Genomic DNA, 16,241 nt, shown 5'->3' on the forward strand with positions numbered 1-16,241 from the left:
ATATATATATATATATATATATATATATATATGTTCGACGATTTGTTCACCTATTATGCAAGGGGTTGGGGCCGGTCGGCACGAGTCGCTTATCGTCCTCCACCAAGCTCTCGTTCTTCTCCGCCGGCGTGAAGTAGCTGCAAAGATCGAACCGCTTCAGCTTGCATCTGTGGGGATGGATGGTGACGACGTCGGCAGCCGACTCCTTCGCCGATGTCCGGTACTCATCCGCTTTCTGACGATGGTGGGTGTGCTTCCTGCTGACACTTGGAGCGAAACCATGCAACCCGGCAAAGCAAAGGATTAAGCATGCGACCAAGCCTGCTCGAGCCCATCTCCTCCTCATGCTTACTGGAAGAGACTCTAAAGAATATGGAAGAGAGGCCAAAGGCTTAAGAATGGAGGATGGGGGGAGCCAAAGAGGAAGTCAAAGAGAGTAATTACAAAGGTTCCTCGGAGGTACAGTCGCATCTATGAGACATCCACATCCCTGCATCAGTGGCCTCGCACCAAGCTGCATTAATGCGTTCTCAGTTCTCTTGCAGGCATATAACTAAAGGCCAGAGAGGGAAGCAGAGAGATAAATATGAGAAAGAGAAACCAACGTACAGCGAGACCTGATCATAACACCTATTTAGAAGAAAAAGGCTTACAAGTTCTCATTTTGTATATTCCTACTCTCTCTCTCTCTCTCTCTCTCTCTGTCTGTTGTTGTCTGAGATAAACCCTAGAGAGTGTTAGAAATATAGCTAGGAAGGTCACCAAGAAGAAGAAGAAGGAGAAGGAGAAGAAGAAGAAGAAGAAGAAGAGACAGAGGGAAGGGAAAGAGGTGCTGAGGTTGTTGGAGACAAAGCCAAAGGAAGAGTGGCCTATAAAGACTTCTCCATCATAAATCTCTTCTTTGTTTCCTTTCCACTTGGAGGGCACTGTTTGCAGAAAACAATACCACCTTCCAACTACCATTTCGACCTTCATCACTCCACTGTATACTTCTCATGCTGTGTTCCAACAGTTGTCTCAGCTAGGAAAATGTTGTATCGTAATATGTTCCCTTATTTGCTATCCTTGCCCATTAAAAACAGTCTGTTCTGACATCAAAATTGCTCTCAGTTAGTTCTCGTGGAAGTATATGTTCAAGTAATTAAAAACCTATAGGGATTTTGAAAAGGTTGATGCATGTTTGAGGCATTATCCATCCATCACATATGTAAGTACATATATTCCAAGTCCTCCACTGTGCAGCTGGGTAAAAGAGGCACAGCTGGTTGGTCGATATGAATTGAGGCCGACAAGGGAAGAGGAATGGCACCTTTCTTCGAGGTAGGGCAGCCCAAGGTGACTTGCAGTGGATTCCCCTGTAACCCTTCATGCAGTCCATATCCCCAGAGGGATGCAACTCTGCCCAGCTTCATGAGGGAGTTAGTGGTGGAGTATTCATTGGTGTCATCATACAAGGAATATTGAGCCTGGAGAGAGAGAGAGAGAGAGAGAGAGAGAGAGAGAGAGAGAGCCCATCTTACATTCCTTTCCTTTCTTTTGGATCAATCATTCTGCCCATGGCATGCGCTGCACAGAATGGCACACCAAAATTCCCAATGGTCACATTCCCACTTATTCCACAAACCTAACTGTAGAATCATCGCCATCCTTTCTAGATCCTACTGCTCTTTGATCAAGCTCGTAAGCTTCATGCATGCTTGAACAACCCATGGCATCTGTAGGTTTGTTTCCTACAACACAACTCTTTTCAATGGTACTCGAAGCAGTATACCAGGAACTCCGACACATTTGGTTATTGGAAGCTCCTTAATCAATTTCACTGCAAGAAAGTGATTAAGATTTAGTAGTTCAAGATCAAGTTTCAATTGGTGTTATGTGCATTCTCAGCTCCAACTCAAAGTGTAAATATATGTTGGCAACTCGAAGATGCTCTCATTCGCGTATCATTTCACATGTTTCTTAGATATGGAAGCCACAGTTAAAAGTGTCCTACTCATTTAGCTGCCTGCATAAGGGAGATGAAATTGGTCAAAAGTTTGTGCACATGTTTCGACTTAAAAACGTTGCAGTATGTCTTCCTTCAAACAATGATAGGAGAAGTGACCGAGGCATCAAGTCAAGTCCACCTTTTATTCCTATGAACCCATGTTGGTTGGTACCTTTTACAGGACTCATACCATTGCAGGGCTATGTTCTTCTCACCTTCAAGTCTGAAACAAAGTGTGCAGATATTAGCAAAGATTCATAAAAAGAATGAAGTAAAACAGTCATCATGAAAAAAAATATATATCATGAATTATCTTATAATATCATGAAATGTCTTTTTTAAGCTTACATATCCTATTCTAAATGAATAAGATGCCTTCCGATATATCGTATCTAATAAGAATTTCAAAACACCTAAAACTAGAAAATAAAATATTACATAACTAAAATAAATTGAAATATTACAATAAATAAATGTCAAAAGATAAATGCTCCTAATTTTAGAAAAAAAATGTCGGATCCCTCCGGTTGAAGATGATTTTACAAATATTATGAGTATCATCGTTGTTTAGTTCTTGTGAATTATTCTTTTCATAAATCTTCTAATATAAAGCATATTTTTTCTTAAAATTATCATAATGATAAATATAGGACAGGAAACACACAAAATATCTTTAATTCCAATAAAATATAGAAAATGCATAATTTTACCTTGTGATTGATAAAGATCAATAAAATTTTAGTATCTTCTTATAGCTTTAAAATGTTTACCTTGGTGTGTTTCTTATTACACTCAACACAAACAATAGTGGTTGCCAATATTGCCATTAATTTTTTTTTGGTCTTGTTAATCTTTTTTTCTAAATGTTCTCTCTATCAATCATATGTTTATGAAGGAAAATTTTTTACCAATCATGGTTTTTTTTTTTAATAGTAAATTTTTTTTTATAATATTGTATTATAACTTGTGGAAAATACCCATATCTTCTTCATATTTGAATATTTATTGGATCAATCAAGTTAACATTTCCTTTGATTAAATCCAAATTCACTTTTTGGAGACATAGAGATGTGCTTCGAGACATTGATATTAGCAATGCTTGGAGAGTCGAGCACATTGAATCCACAACTCCAACCATCCAATTTAGGACATGGCCACCCCAAACAAGTTGTAAGAAATCAGAAATCTTTCCGATACACATTGAACCTCAAGATATAACTCAAACTATAAACTAACCATACGAACTCCAATCAACAAGCCAGTAAATAAACAAGCCTCCCTCATATGACCGATAAGCAAGGATTTAAACTCATTATAACTATTCGTATCATAAATAAAATAATAATAATAACATATATATTTATTCTTGTATTTTTCTTTTTTCTTTTTATACATATATCATATGTCATATATTTATTTTTTAAGATAGTTAAGTATATGCTAAACGTGAGAGAATCAAACTCCACACTATCCTTGTGAACTTAAATATCATCCCATCTCATGTGTTGGGTCACGGGTTTATCATGTAAAGGTACATCTTTCATATGATGATGATAGCATATTATCCTAAAAAATCATCTTATAAACTATTTTCTCTATAATTTTTCCTACAAAATTACTACCGGGTATCACTCCTACTACCTCATTGCTTTCGTCTCGGTGGAATTAAATGTCATCCCTTCATCGGACTAAAGGTTTACCACTCTTGGATACCATAACGAGGTACAAGCTCTTATAGTGAAATTAATAAGAATTAACTTAAAAATACATATATAATATAAATATTTGCTATTATCACATGCATTAATTTATGATAAAAAATATGATTAAAACAATCATAATAACACATAATGAAAGCATATCATAGTACAATCATAGTAAACATAAATCATGTTTAAAGCAAAGCCTATAACACGTTATCATATCCAAACAATAAAACTAAATGCTTACCCAGATTTAAACTATTTAAAAATAAATATTATTGTGCTAAAAACACCTATTTGGGTGGACGAGCCACTTACCTCAAGTCCAAGCTTTCAACCAATCTATCGTTGAAGTCCTAAGGAAAATGATAAACATTCAATTATTTAATTATACAATAACAATAAAATAAATTTTATCTTTTTTTAATTATTTATCAGTTTTTCCTTAACTAACCAATTAATCATATATATATATACCAATCTCATCACTAATTAAGCTCAGGTGCTCATGGGGATTAGAAGAACAGTATTAAGGAATTCCTAACTATAATAATTGGATGCATGAAGAGATTGTTGTTATCCTACAGGCTGTGCGAATTAAGCATATGTTACAACTTACAAAACATTAACCAGAGAAATAATATGGGAAAAAGATGGGCAGTGGTGAAAAGCAACATTCTTGTTGAACACAGAATGAGAAATCCCTAAATTGTACTATCGGAGAAGGTGGAAAAGAATCTTGTTCGCCTGTTATGCATGGTATTGCACACCACCAGCATTAGATTCAAGATCATACTACCATTTGATAATATAAGATTTGGAGGGATACAGATTTTATTATTTTAATCATATTTCATGAATAGTAAAATCTAGTAATATAATATTTTTTAAAAAATGATGAAATAAATGGGAGTGAAAAATCTTGAATGATCAATTTTGATATCATACATGCTAATACACATTTATCATTTTATATTCCGAAGATTATCATTCCTCAAATCACTAAAAAGAATTGATGAGGGTAAACAATCAAATAACATTGATAAACTTGTTGATGTCACGGTTAATGATTTTGTAGAATAACCACAATCAATAATTTTAAGAAAATCTGAAAGGAAAAAAAAGATCTATCATTTTTTTATAATAATATACTATAAGAATCACACATAGATTAAAAGGGACCCTTTATTATTTTCATGAGCCAAGGAAAGTAGTAATTTTGAAAAATAATATAATGTAATGAAATAATAGTTAAAATCAATAGACCAAAAGAGTATTTGAGAACTCATCAAATTACCTAATAACCATAAAAGAGTCAATTGTAAATATGTTTTTAAGATAAAATATAATTAAAGGAGTAATAAACTTGTTGCTAAAGTTTTTTTTAAAGAATGCATCAACTATAATAAGACATTTTATCTAGCTTCTAAAAATAACTCGTTGAAAATCATTATGATCTTGAGTTATATCAAATATATATAAAAATAATATTTTTGAATGAGGATCACGATGAAGAAATCTATATAGAACAACACGAAGGATTTACAAAAAAGAAAAGGAGAAATTAAGCTTGTAAACTTAGAAAATTCATTTATAGTCTTAAACAAGTTTCCAAATGATTGTATATAAAATTTTATGATATCATTACTTCCTTCATATTTAAAAAAAATATTGTTGATCAGTACATATATCTAAAGATTAGTAAAAGCAAGCTTCTTGTATTGGTTTTATATGTGGATAATATTTTGTTTACTAGTAGTGATATTGATTTATCGTACAAAACTAAGATGTTTCTTATCAAGAATTTTAATATGGTTGATATGAATGAGGTGTCTTATGTTATTAGGATTAAGATGTTTAGGGATAGATCCCAAAGATTATTACGATTGTCGATATATTCATCAAATCTTAAAGAAATTTAATAGGTGGTTTTGTTTAGCTAATAATACATCAATTACTAAATGTGAAAGATTCAAACAAAAATAGTGTCTTAAAAATAATTTAGAAAAGAATCAAATAAATGATATTTCTTATGCATGTGCAGTTCAAAGTCTATTATATACTTAAACCTATATAAGATTATATATCAATTTTATAGTTAGAATGCTGGGTAGATACCATGACAACCCAAGAATGAAATATTGTAAAGTTATAAAGAAAGTTATAAGATATCTATAAGGGACGATAGATTATATACTCACATATAAGATATCATATCAACTTAAAATGACGAGATATTTAGATATTGATTTTGTAAATTGTCTCGATAGTAAGAAATCCACTTCGGGATTTATATTTACATTAGTTAGAGAGAAATTTTTTTATAGAAGTACAAACTAATCACTTTTTGTATTATCAATAATAGAAGCTGAATTTGTAGTATACTTTGAGATCAAAAATCGAGTTTTACGATTATGAAATTTTATCTTCAGACTTGGTGTGATCGATCCAATTGTCAGACCGTTGAATATATTTTGTGATAATACTATAGTAGTTTTCTTCTCTAAGAATGATAATAAGTACTCTAGTGATTCCAAGCACATTGAGATAAAGTACTTGGTGATTAGAGAAAGAGTTTAGAAATCACAACCATCAATTGAGAACCTAAACACCACCTTGATGATTACTAATCTATTTACTAAAGCTTATAATCTAAAATATTTAAAGAATATATTCTTAGAATAAAATTTGTGAGCAAGTCATAAAAGATATAACAATGTATGTTTAGGTGGATGCTATTATTGATATTTTTCTTCTTTAATGAAAATTATTTAATTCTATTATCTTATTTATATTTATATTTATGCATATTATAATTAAATATAATAATAAAATTATCTTGACAAATAAATTATAAGGATTATTATAGATTATATTACGAAAAATTAATAGTATTATGGTACATTCGCTATGACTTACATTAATAGTTAGACTTAATATAATATTATTATGCTTATCGGACATATTAGCTTATTTTAAAATTCATGATCATGTATAAATTTTTTTATAAAATTTTTTAGAATCTAATTAAATAAAATTATTTTTAAATAAATTTTTATTTTATTTATTTTAATTTTAATTTTTATAATACCTTGCTAATTAATGGGCCAAGTGGAAGAATGTTAGATTAGGTGACCATATCTAATTATGTAATATATATTATAGATCTGATTATATTTTGATGATAATTATTGGTCAATAGAAATGATGTCTAATTATAGTAAGATTCCTTAGGAGATCACCTTGATGATAAGGACTATCAAAATTATCATCTTAGATCCTATGCTCTCACCTAGAAAAAGACTAGATATTCTCAATCTCCCTTCGTCCCTAGTCCATTGCTCATGATGGTTGGTCTACAAATTAAATAAAGGCTTTCTGGAAGACATTGAAATGTTTGCGTCGTAAATCTGATGTATCATATTTGATTTTTTATTTTTGATATTAAAAATTTTCATATAATAATAATATAATCATAGCTTTTATACCTATAATTTATGCATAGGTCAGGAAAGATACGATGACAAGACAATCTAACAATTCTCTCTATGAGTAAATCCTTCTAAACATATTATACAAGTAACAATTTCATTTGAGCAGTTAGACTCTAAGATGAAATAAAAAGATATTGAAAATATCTTTGATCTTATTCGTGAACGTCTGTCAGACTCTTAAAGTTTCTGATTTTTACTCCTCCTTTGGAAAAAAAAAAAAAAATACAAACTATAATAAATACTATTAGAAGTAAAACCATTAAAACTATTCCACTAATAATGTTATACAATATAATATTTATGCCTAGTTAAACTTCTTTATTTATAATTGTTGAAGGAACAAATTCAACTGCAACTATTTCTGGAATTGGCTTAAACTCAATTGAACCTGCAGGAAAATTAATGTTATATATTTTATATTAATCCAGTTTGATAGGGTTTTACTCGTCAAATTATAAAGTGGAATGTCTGTACAAATATATAGTGCCCAGGAACATAAAGGGGATCATATTTAAAATCAATAGAAATTTGAGATTGGAATTAGAGGATACAAAAATTTTAGATAGGGATAGAATATTATTATTTTAGCAACTTATAATAAAAATTCATTTAAGTCAAGTCATATACATCATTCATTGAAGTCGACTATATACAACAAATAATGACAACATCATCTTGTATCTACTTTTAAATATTGAACTAAGAAAGAAAACCATTTTTTCATCAATGAGTTCAGTTTTCATAATTTAATTTTCTCCGTGGCTTAATAGATCTTTGGTTACAATGACTCTTATTTTACTTGGTGTAATAACCGAAAAGGTTAGCCAAATCTCATGTTTTGATTCTCTTTCTAGTTTCATTTTCCTCATCTATCCAACTCTTCCTCTAAACCTAAAAAAAATTATTTAGATTTCAAAATTTCTAAATTGATTTTGAGGAGGTTCATTCTATCCAAGGCATTGACCTAAAATAGTGATGAACCTATCCAACTTGGTACTAAAAAAAATCATAAATTAGCAACCAGATCCAAAAGTTAAAGTTCACATGCCTATCATCAAAATATCAGAGAATTTATGTTCTTGAATGATGTAGGAGATCATTCATCAAAGCACCAGTAAACGTCATGTAGATCTTAGCTGCTGCTGATGGATAACTTAATGGAACAAATTGCCAATGACATCAAAAACTAAATACTTGCCTGGCACATTTAGCAAACTGAAATCTTATGACAAGCATTTCATCTTATTTAACCGAAACTACCACAAACATCCAACTCCGAAACCTTAAAAGAGTTCTTTCTCCCACCTTATTATCTTGCACAAGTGCCTACAACAAGAGGTTTAGGCATTAGCAACAGTGGCGGATGTGGGTTTCTGGATGACAAATGACATGCACTGGCACTGTCGCTGGCTGTCGAAGGACAGGAGGCGAATGTAAGCATTAGGATAAACCTGCTTACATTCTTCGATCTCCTCAAGGACTAGGGATGGGTCCGTGCATCCGAACATTGGTAGCTTCCAGAGTGTCCAATACCTTCCGTCGTAGTAGCCCGGTATTCGGCTATTGGTCCTGTGCACTTGTCCCACCTTCGATGGCCCAAAATTTAAGATCAGGAATTTGACAAGATAAATGGTGATGGATAATCATGTAATGGTCATCGGAAAAAAGATAATGCAACAATAAGCGATAAGGATTTTTGCTGAATGCCAAAGTAAAACTTCACAAGCATTCTGATAGTTGTTATTTGACGATCTAAATGATGATTAAAGACAGAAACAGATATGCACTACAAGTTTGTGATTAAACCTCTGCCTTAGTAGATTCTGAAAGAGCCACGACTTGCAATATTTTACATTGATCTACACCACTGTAATCACCATCAGCATCATCGTCATCATTGTTTTTTAATCTGATGCATGGTCAACTTTTAAAGCACTGCTTAAAATTGAGATGGCTCCATGAATTTAGCAAAATTTTATGACACTGCAGAACTTCGACTCTGCAGCTAAACAAATACCTCAAGCAAGATCAAACACTTGTTGGGTGGGTATAGAATTATCAGAAACTTGTAACAACCTTATTAGTTCCAGTGTTCTTAAATCCTGCAAACGAAGTGCCAAAAAATTATGTCGACCAAAGACTAATACTCCTGCCATTCCCAGTTTGTCACTCCAGGAAAAAAAAAAAGGTGGAAATATGTTAATTACTAAGTAGTCACAGAAAACCCTTAAATGTATGTCAACAATGAATCATTTCTTAACAAAAAGAAAAAAAACTCAACTTCATAAGTCAACTAAAGATATATTGCTGAAAGGATCGATCACATGATAAAAGCCACATCAACCAAACTGAAGTTTAAATTTGTGAATCTGCCTACCATTCCTGGCTTCCACATGCAAAACAGTGTGGAAATAATAAGACATTTCACCTTGGCATCAATTTTTATACAGTCATTATAAAAGATCACCAAGTTGATCAGGATTAGCATCCCAAACTTTCTACTAATTTTATGGTAGCGGTAGCATTCAAATTTTATGCAAAGGGATCTATTGCTAATAAAAATAAACTAACCAAAACTAAAACTAGTCAACATCGTATTTGCACTAAAACTAGTCAGTATCACAATCACAATATGGTAGATCTTTATTCCTTATATGAAGTATAATACTCACCTCATGAAGATCAATTATTAAGGCTAATCGATCACACATGACGATATTGATGCATGAACTTCTAATCAATAAATATATTTCCAATAAAGAAATAAGGTCCTAGTAAGAACAATACCTCATCAAATTCCAAGCAGGGGATATATCCTTTAGCTATCATGTAATCAACCTCCTTTGCTATTGATTCCTTGGAGAGGGGTGGCAGGTAAGAAAGCGCCTCGTACTTGTTGTTATTGAATGGGTTCCATGTCTAATTACACATCAAAGCAAAAAAAGGCAGAGTCTAATCAGGAAGAAACCCCAAACTTGGATGAATGTTAAGCTTCTTAGTGATGCTATGACACATATCATAGTTGAATTACTCGACTCTGACAGCAAGCTTAGGAATTCAATTGACTCATTTGACCAAGAGCTGATATAAAAATATGCTCAAGACATAAATCTCATTGGTATTGCTTCAGTTAGATTGTGTCTCCACATGCTAAATCACTTTATAGTAACATGCTTTACATTCTCTTAGTAACCTAAATGCCACTGCTTTTACTTGATGCAAACAATGTTGACTTGGATTCTTTCAGAGTATAAAAGCAAAAAAGAAAAATGCAGTTGCATAACAATATAAAATTAAGCAGGTGTCATAAAGTCAAACAGGGTCAATGGGAAGAGCATCACCCAAAGTTGATTGCTATAAGAAGAAAAATAACAAACAATCTAAAGTATCCCAAGGAAAAAGAAAAAGATTGAACCCCTACAGATGTCTAGATGTCTTTCCCAAGTTTTCACATGCAGTAAGGTGATTTCAATCTCCAACACCATTAATACATCTAAGAGTTCCAACAAGACTCACATCTCTTATTTTTAATCGAACCTTTAGACCTTCAAAAGACAAAATCCAAAGAAACAAATAAAAACCTCCCAAAATAGGATCCTCACAAGCATACCTTCATGCACCGAGTTCTGAAGCCATTGGAGACGGTCCTCGATCGCCACCCAACGGAGAAGTCTTTCTCTGGAAAAAGCTTAGCTGAAGCATCAGCCCTCAGGCCGACGTAGCCGGCGACCGCCCCAGCAGAAAGGAACGCAGCTGACATCTCACCTTGCTGCTCTCGAGAAGAGTAAGCGCGTCGCTATAAGTGGGCGCCGATGAATAAAGTACAGGAAAGAGACGGTGGGCGCAAGGAAGAGGGTTTGGTTTGCAGTGGATGATGGAACTTTGATGTCCCCGCCACCGCCCCGACTGCTGCCACCTTTAATACCAACATGTTAAAATATGAAACAAATGGCCAAAGCCAACAGAACAGAGTGGAGGAGCACACGGTAAAGTCGCATGCTTCGATGACGCAGTCTTCCTTCCCACTAGCTTTGGTTCACGAACCCTCCTCCTCCTCCACCTTGGCCCCCTCTCACTGTGTTTGGACACTTGTAGAGTCTGATCTTTCATGGCTCACGGGACATGGCCACTGTGTGCTTGGCAGATCAACGAGGCAAATTTTTTCGCGTGTGAAAACCCATTAGATTACAGTGTTCGAACCATTACGTTTCTTCTACTACTTTACTCTCTGAATTCCAATATGTGATTCATGTCAACTTATCAACTGAATTGTTCCATAGAATGTGATACGGAGAAAAATGAAGTTGAGCTAAACGTTAGCATCGATCGTGACCGTCATCTGATCTTAGAGTTCCCCTCATAGCAAGTCTTGGAACAAAAGCCAACATCCCCATCCCAGACCTCAGATTAGGTATTGAATTGGAAATCTACAAGCACTGTAGTGCCTATTGCTAAGGTATAATGGAGCTTATGATATCGACGTAGTAAGTCCACTCCATGCATGGAATTGTGGCTGGTGTTCTCCTGCTGTTAGAGATCATATCAGCGCACTGTGAGTGATCTCAAAGTACTCTGATGATATCAATGTACTCTGTTCCTTCGTCTCATTACAAGATCTTTAACTAGGATTAGGAGACTATAACTTGGAGCAGCTGAAAGGAGTCGCCTCTTCATTCAGACACTGAATTCAATTAATAGCATACATCCAAGAAAAAAACTGTGGTGCATATACTATAGATTGATGTACCCTAAGAGATCATGTTCATGTGTGTGTGGATCTAAGTGAATCTAGTATTTTTCATCTATTATTAAACCACAAAATTAAGCCTACAACAAGAAGGTAAAACCACATTGATGCACCCTTACTATTTTATCTAGGATTGCCATGTGTGTTTTTGCTATGGTTATTATATATACATGCCTGTCGACAAGCAAAGCCTATATCAACCAGAAAGAATTTAGATCTAACATGATATAAGGGCGGTCTTAACCGGTCTGGCTAGCTGCTGCACATTCCGGTGAGATCATCGGTAATAGACACGGGACTGGTGCCTCCCATATCTGTAAATAATGAAACAGGTAGCATATCAGCAAAAAATGCAAAAGTATTAGTCTACTCCCATCTATCTCGGATTTCGTCTTGCCTGTCTTTCTGTGATCAGTTTGATTTCATTATCTCATACTTTAAATCACACACACATGCACCACATTTTGCAGGAAATAAGAAATGTGTATTACTGGGTAAAGAAGAGTAAATAAGAAATGTATCACTGGGTAAAGAAGACTAAACTTATTCCACGCACAAGTTAATTACTTGCTCGATTTTGCATTTGGTTAAAGAAAAGAAAATTATACAAATTTTATTAAGTTACTAACCTCTCCCCCCTCTAACTAAATAACACATAGATGAATCATTGTTAGAATCACCAATTATTATATCGGTTACATTGTTAGAAAAACTATTTTATTGGTTACATTGTTTGACCGGATAAATATATACCCAACACTAGTCCCACAAATTAAGGTTGTTTGGCAGGTTATTATGAAAAAGGTTTCTAGGACCTTCGGCAAATGACGCATAACACTGTGTATAACATATCAGATCATATAATTGCCAAAATTTTGTATGAACTGAGAAAGAACTTACTCCCACCTGTAATGGCTGGGAATCATCAGTGATGTTGCAGCACCAACACCAGTCCATGCAAGTTCATCATCAGTTTCAGCAAATCTATACTCTCTTATATCTACAGATCTTGAAGAACCTTCACCTCGATACGATCCATCCGAACTTGACCCATGACTGCTTCGTACACCTCCACTGGATCTTTGTCGATTTCTCCTAAATTTCGGAAACACCCTACAAGATATACAAGACGTCCACCATTTGCCCCTGTTCCTATGGAAATCCTCATATTCATCACCAGCTTCTGCTTCTCCATATTCGATGACATAATCACCCAAAACCACTCCATGGGGTACTTCTGCGTGTATAGTGCTCAAAACATCTATGATCTCAGACGACTGCTGGAAATTTTCCCAGTTTAGTTGATGTGCAGGATCAATTTCAGAAGGGCGTGAATGTGGGTGTTTCAATTGAGCATGTTTCTGAAGCTCAGAAAAGTTTCCAACATATTCACAATGTTTCTCTTCACAACATCGTTTCTTCGTGTTCAAGTAGACACGGGCCTCGTCGATAATGAGCCACCCTGTTACATCTCCCCTACACAGTGGGCAGGTTGGTTGGCTGCTGGGGCTCGAAGAGATGTCCTGAATGCATACCATAGAAACACCATTTGAAGCTGATATTTCTTTTGCAACAGCAGGCACTCCGTGTGCACTTTTAAACCTCTCCAAACAATTTGAGTGGTTTTGATCAGTATCACATATGAACGGCCGACACCCCTTGTCATATGAAGAGCATAGGAGTAGTACCCCATTGTGAGGAAAATCCAAACAGATCGAGCAAGTCACATCTTCCCAATCAAAATCCAATTTTATGTTGACCCAGTCCACATAGGGGTTCACCTTGACTGCCTTCTTGTCAGATGTGAATGAAGCCATCACAATTTTTTTCTGCATAAATAATTGGGCAAAAATCCACGTTAAGGACCTGACATATCATCAAAGAGCGAAAAAGGAGAAAGGTTCCAGAAAATGGATCATTTTAAGATATTGAAAACTATAAAGCCTCTGTTAAAATAGAAAAAGGAAATGTAGAGGACAGAACCAGCATTGTCATAAAGGTGAACATTACAAGAGGCTATGACAAAGTCAAGGGTGGCAAAGCACCAGACTAATAATCTCAGAAAATGGATCATTTAAGATATTGACAACCATAAAGCCTCTGTTAAAATAAAAAACTAATGCAAAGGAGAGAAACAGCTTTGTCATAAAGGTGAACATTACAAGAACCTATGACAAGGTCAAGGGTGGCAAAGCACCAGACTAATAATCCTAGAACTGTACATGCTTCGATGGTGATATTCAAAGATATTGTGCATTTGCCTTAAATTCCTCCATTTTCTTTCTAAATATAGGGAGCATAATACATAAATACAACATAACAGTAACAAAAATGATATAAAATAAAAAAAATTGTCACATTAATAATAAAAATATTTGGAGGTAATATAGTACTACTGGTTATTATAAACAACTTTAATATTGATACTTACTTTGTAGTTGAAGGGCAAACAAATGTCAAGAGGATCCGGACATTTCAATCCCAAGAGTACATGACCAAAAATTTGAAAATATTCGGTTATTCCAATTCAAACTTCATTATATTTTAATTCAAATTCCAATGCCGGAAATGAACCAAACACTAAGTAGTTTGTCCTGCTAAAAATTCCAGGAACTTGATCAAATACATGAAAAGTTAGGAACTTGATCAAATTCCAGGCATATCACTGAGTCTGCTAAAAATTCAATGCATTAGAATTTTCTACTGTAAAATTTTGTCCTCAAGTCCTTGACAAGACATGAAAAGCTCCATCCATAGTTACTTAGAACGCCATGTCAACATATTACCAACAAATGTAAACTAATACAGGTGACAGATGCCCAATAGGCTACACCTCCACAAATAGCATCTACCTAGAAAACAATGGGGTCTGCAATGTGGAGTAACAATAGCTCATGTTTAATATAGTTAACTGGACTAGAAAGTTCTTATATTCTATGAGTAATTCAGTCAGTGTGGTCAAATAATCCTCCTCTTTGTTTCGAAGACTTAGATAAAGCCATTTCCTTCAATCAATTTTCTTGAGTTATAAATACACTATCCCATTTGCATCATTGCAATTCCAAGAAAACATTACAGAGCAGGTATCTATTCTATAGAATTTACTGGTCGCCCTGACAAACCATTTGCTCACTACCCCTTCGCTGATTCCGACTACCCGAGTGTTTAGTAAGCACTAGAAGCCAGAGATGGAGCGAAAACTGCGTGAACTATAAATTCCGCAAAAATGTATCAATTCAGCATAACGTTTCATCATCTAAAGAGATTCATAATGGAACTTGGAATACCAAATAAAACGACATAAATCAATCGAGTTTACAAAGAACGCCGCGCAGTCTATACATAAGAACCATCGACAAATTACGAGTGCACACCGATGGGCAGGAATCATCGGTATGCCAAAATCAAGAAGCTGATTCATCAGATCAATAGAACACAACAAAACCGAATTTTTACTGCCAAAATCACAGAAAACGCAGCATGAACAATTCTCGATCTGGACCATCTTAAAACCAATTGTTTGCAGCCAAATCGAAGGAAACACATCGCATGCCCGAATCGGAACAAGACAAACAAAAATTGCCATCAAAATTCTAGAATTAAAAATCAGCAAAGCTAAAAAAAGACCTTGATCAAACTGATGCCCGATAGGGCGATATCGATCGGAAGAAAGCGAGAGCAAACCTTCTTAAAGATCCCTCGGTTTCCCAGAGAAGGTAAGAGGCCGTCAGATCCCAGAAAACGTGAAAACCCCAACCCTAGATCTCTGTTTGGCATGCAGAAAAGTGGAAGGCGAGAGAGAGAGAGAGAGAGACGTCACTAAGCGGAGAAGTGGAGAGGAGCTTAAGGGAGGATAAAAAGTCCACTTTTTTTTTTTCTTCTTAAAATAGTAATAATATTATTAATATTTTATTGATATTAATATTTTTTTATGAGTTGAAAAATTACAGCTGAGTGACTTTGAATTTGCCACGTGGGTTCCACGTGCAAAGCACGAGGATGAAGTTGGTGAACGCTTGAACGGAAAAAATATATATATGATGTAAACTTATAATTGATTTGATGGTTTGTATGTATTTTATGTGTGTTTGGCCCTCCACAAGTCAATTCTTTTGGAAAAAATTAATATTTTATGTTATATTATATTAAATTACATACAAGTCCGTGACACGGACTTAAACCTAAACATATTAAATTAATGAAGTTTTGATGGATCGATAAGGATAATAATTATACATAAACAATTCTAAGTCGGGGATAACTTGGATCGCTTTGCACGTTAATCAATTGAAGGGGTCATCAGCAAAGCA

At 34.3% G+C, this 16,241-nt stretch overlaps 2 protein-coding genes across 4 annotated transcripts; both read right to left on the reverse strand.

Annotated features, from left to right (window-relative positions):
* Window positions 1-8,358: 8,358 nt before the first annotated feature.
* Window positions 8,359-11,099, reverse strand: LOC135678901 (ribulose bisphosphate carboxylase small subunit, chloroplastic 3-like). The gene is made up of 3 exons (XM_065192143.1): window positions 10,795-11,099; window positions 9,972-10,103; window positions 8,359-8,770 (listed from the first exon to the last, which is right to left on the reverse strand). Exons 1-3 carry the CDS (start codon window positions 10,942-10,944, stop codon window positions 8,525-8,527), a joined length of 528 nt encoding a protein of 175 aa, XP_065048215.1. The 5' UTR covers window positions 10,945-11,099; the 3' UTR covers window positions 8,359-8,524.
* An 864-nt stretch (window positions 11,100-11,963) lies between these two features.
* Window positions 11,964-15,771, reverse strand: LOC135678900 (uncharacterized). 3 transcript variants are annotated; one of them, XM_065192142.1, is made up of 3 exons: window positions 15,616-15,771; window positions 12,832-13,760; window positions 11,964-12,245 (listed from the first exon to the last, which is right to left on the reverse strand). In XM_065192142.1, exons 1-3 carry the CDS (start codon window positions 15,706-15,708, stop codon window positions 12,209-12,211), a joined length of 1,059 nt encoding a protein of 352 aa, XP_065048214.1. In that variant the 5' UTR covers window positions 15,709-15,771; the 3' UTR covers window positions 11,964-12,208. The 3 variants fall into 3 exon arrangements, with proteins under 3 accessions (XP_065048214.1, XP_065048213.1, XP_065048212.1); XM_065192141.1 differs by having other exon boundaries at window positions 12,838-13,760; window positions 15,559-15,771; XM_065192140.1 differs by having other exon boundaries at window positions 15,559-15,771.
* Window positions 15,772-16,241: the final 470 nt, after the last annotated feature.

Source organism: Musa acuminata, chromosome BXJ1-7 (assembly GCF_036884655.1).
Source record: "Musa acuminata AAA Group cultivar baxijiao chromosome BXJ1-7, Cavendish_Baxijiao_AAA, whole genome shotgun sequence".
Lineage (NCBI taxonomy): Eukaryota > Viridiplantae > Streptophyta > Magnoliopsida > Zingiberales > Musaceae > Musa > Musa acuminata.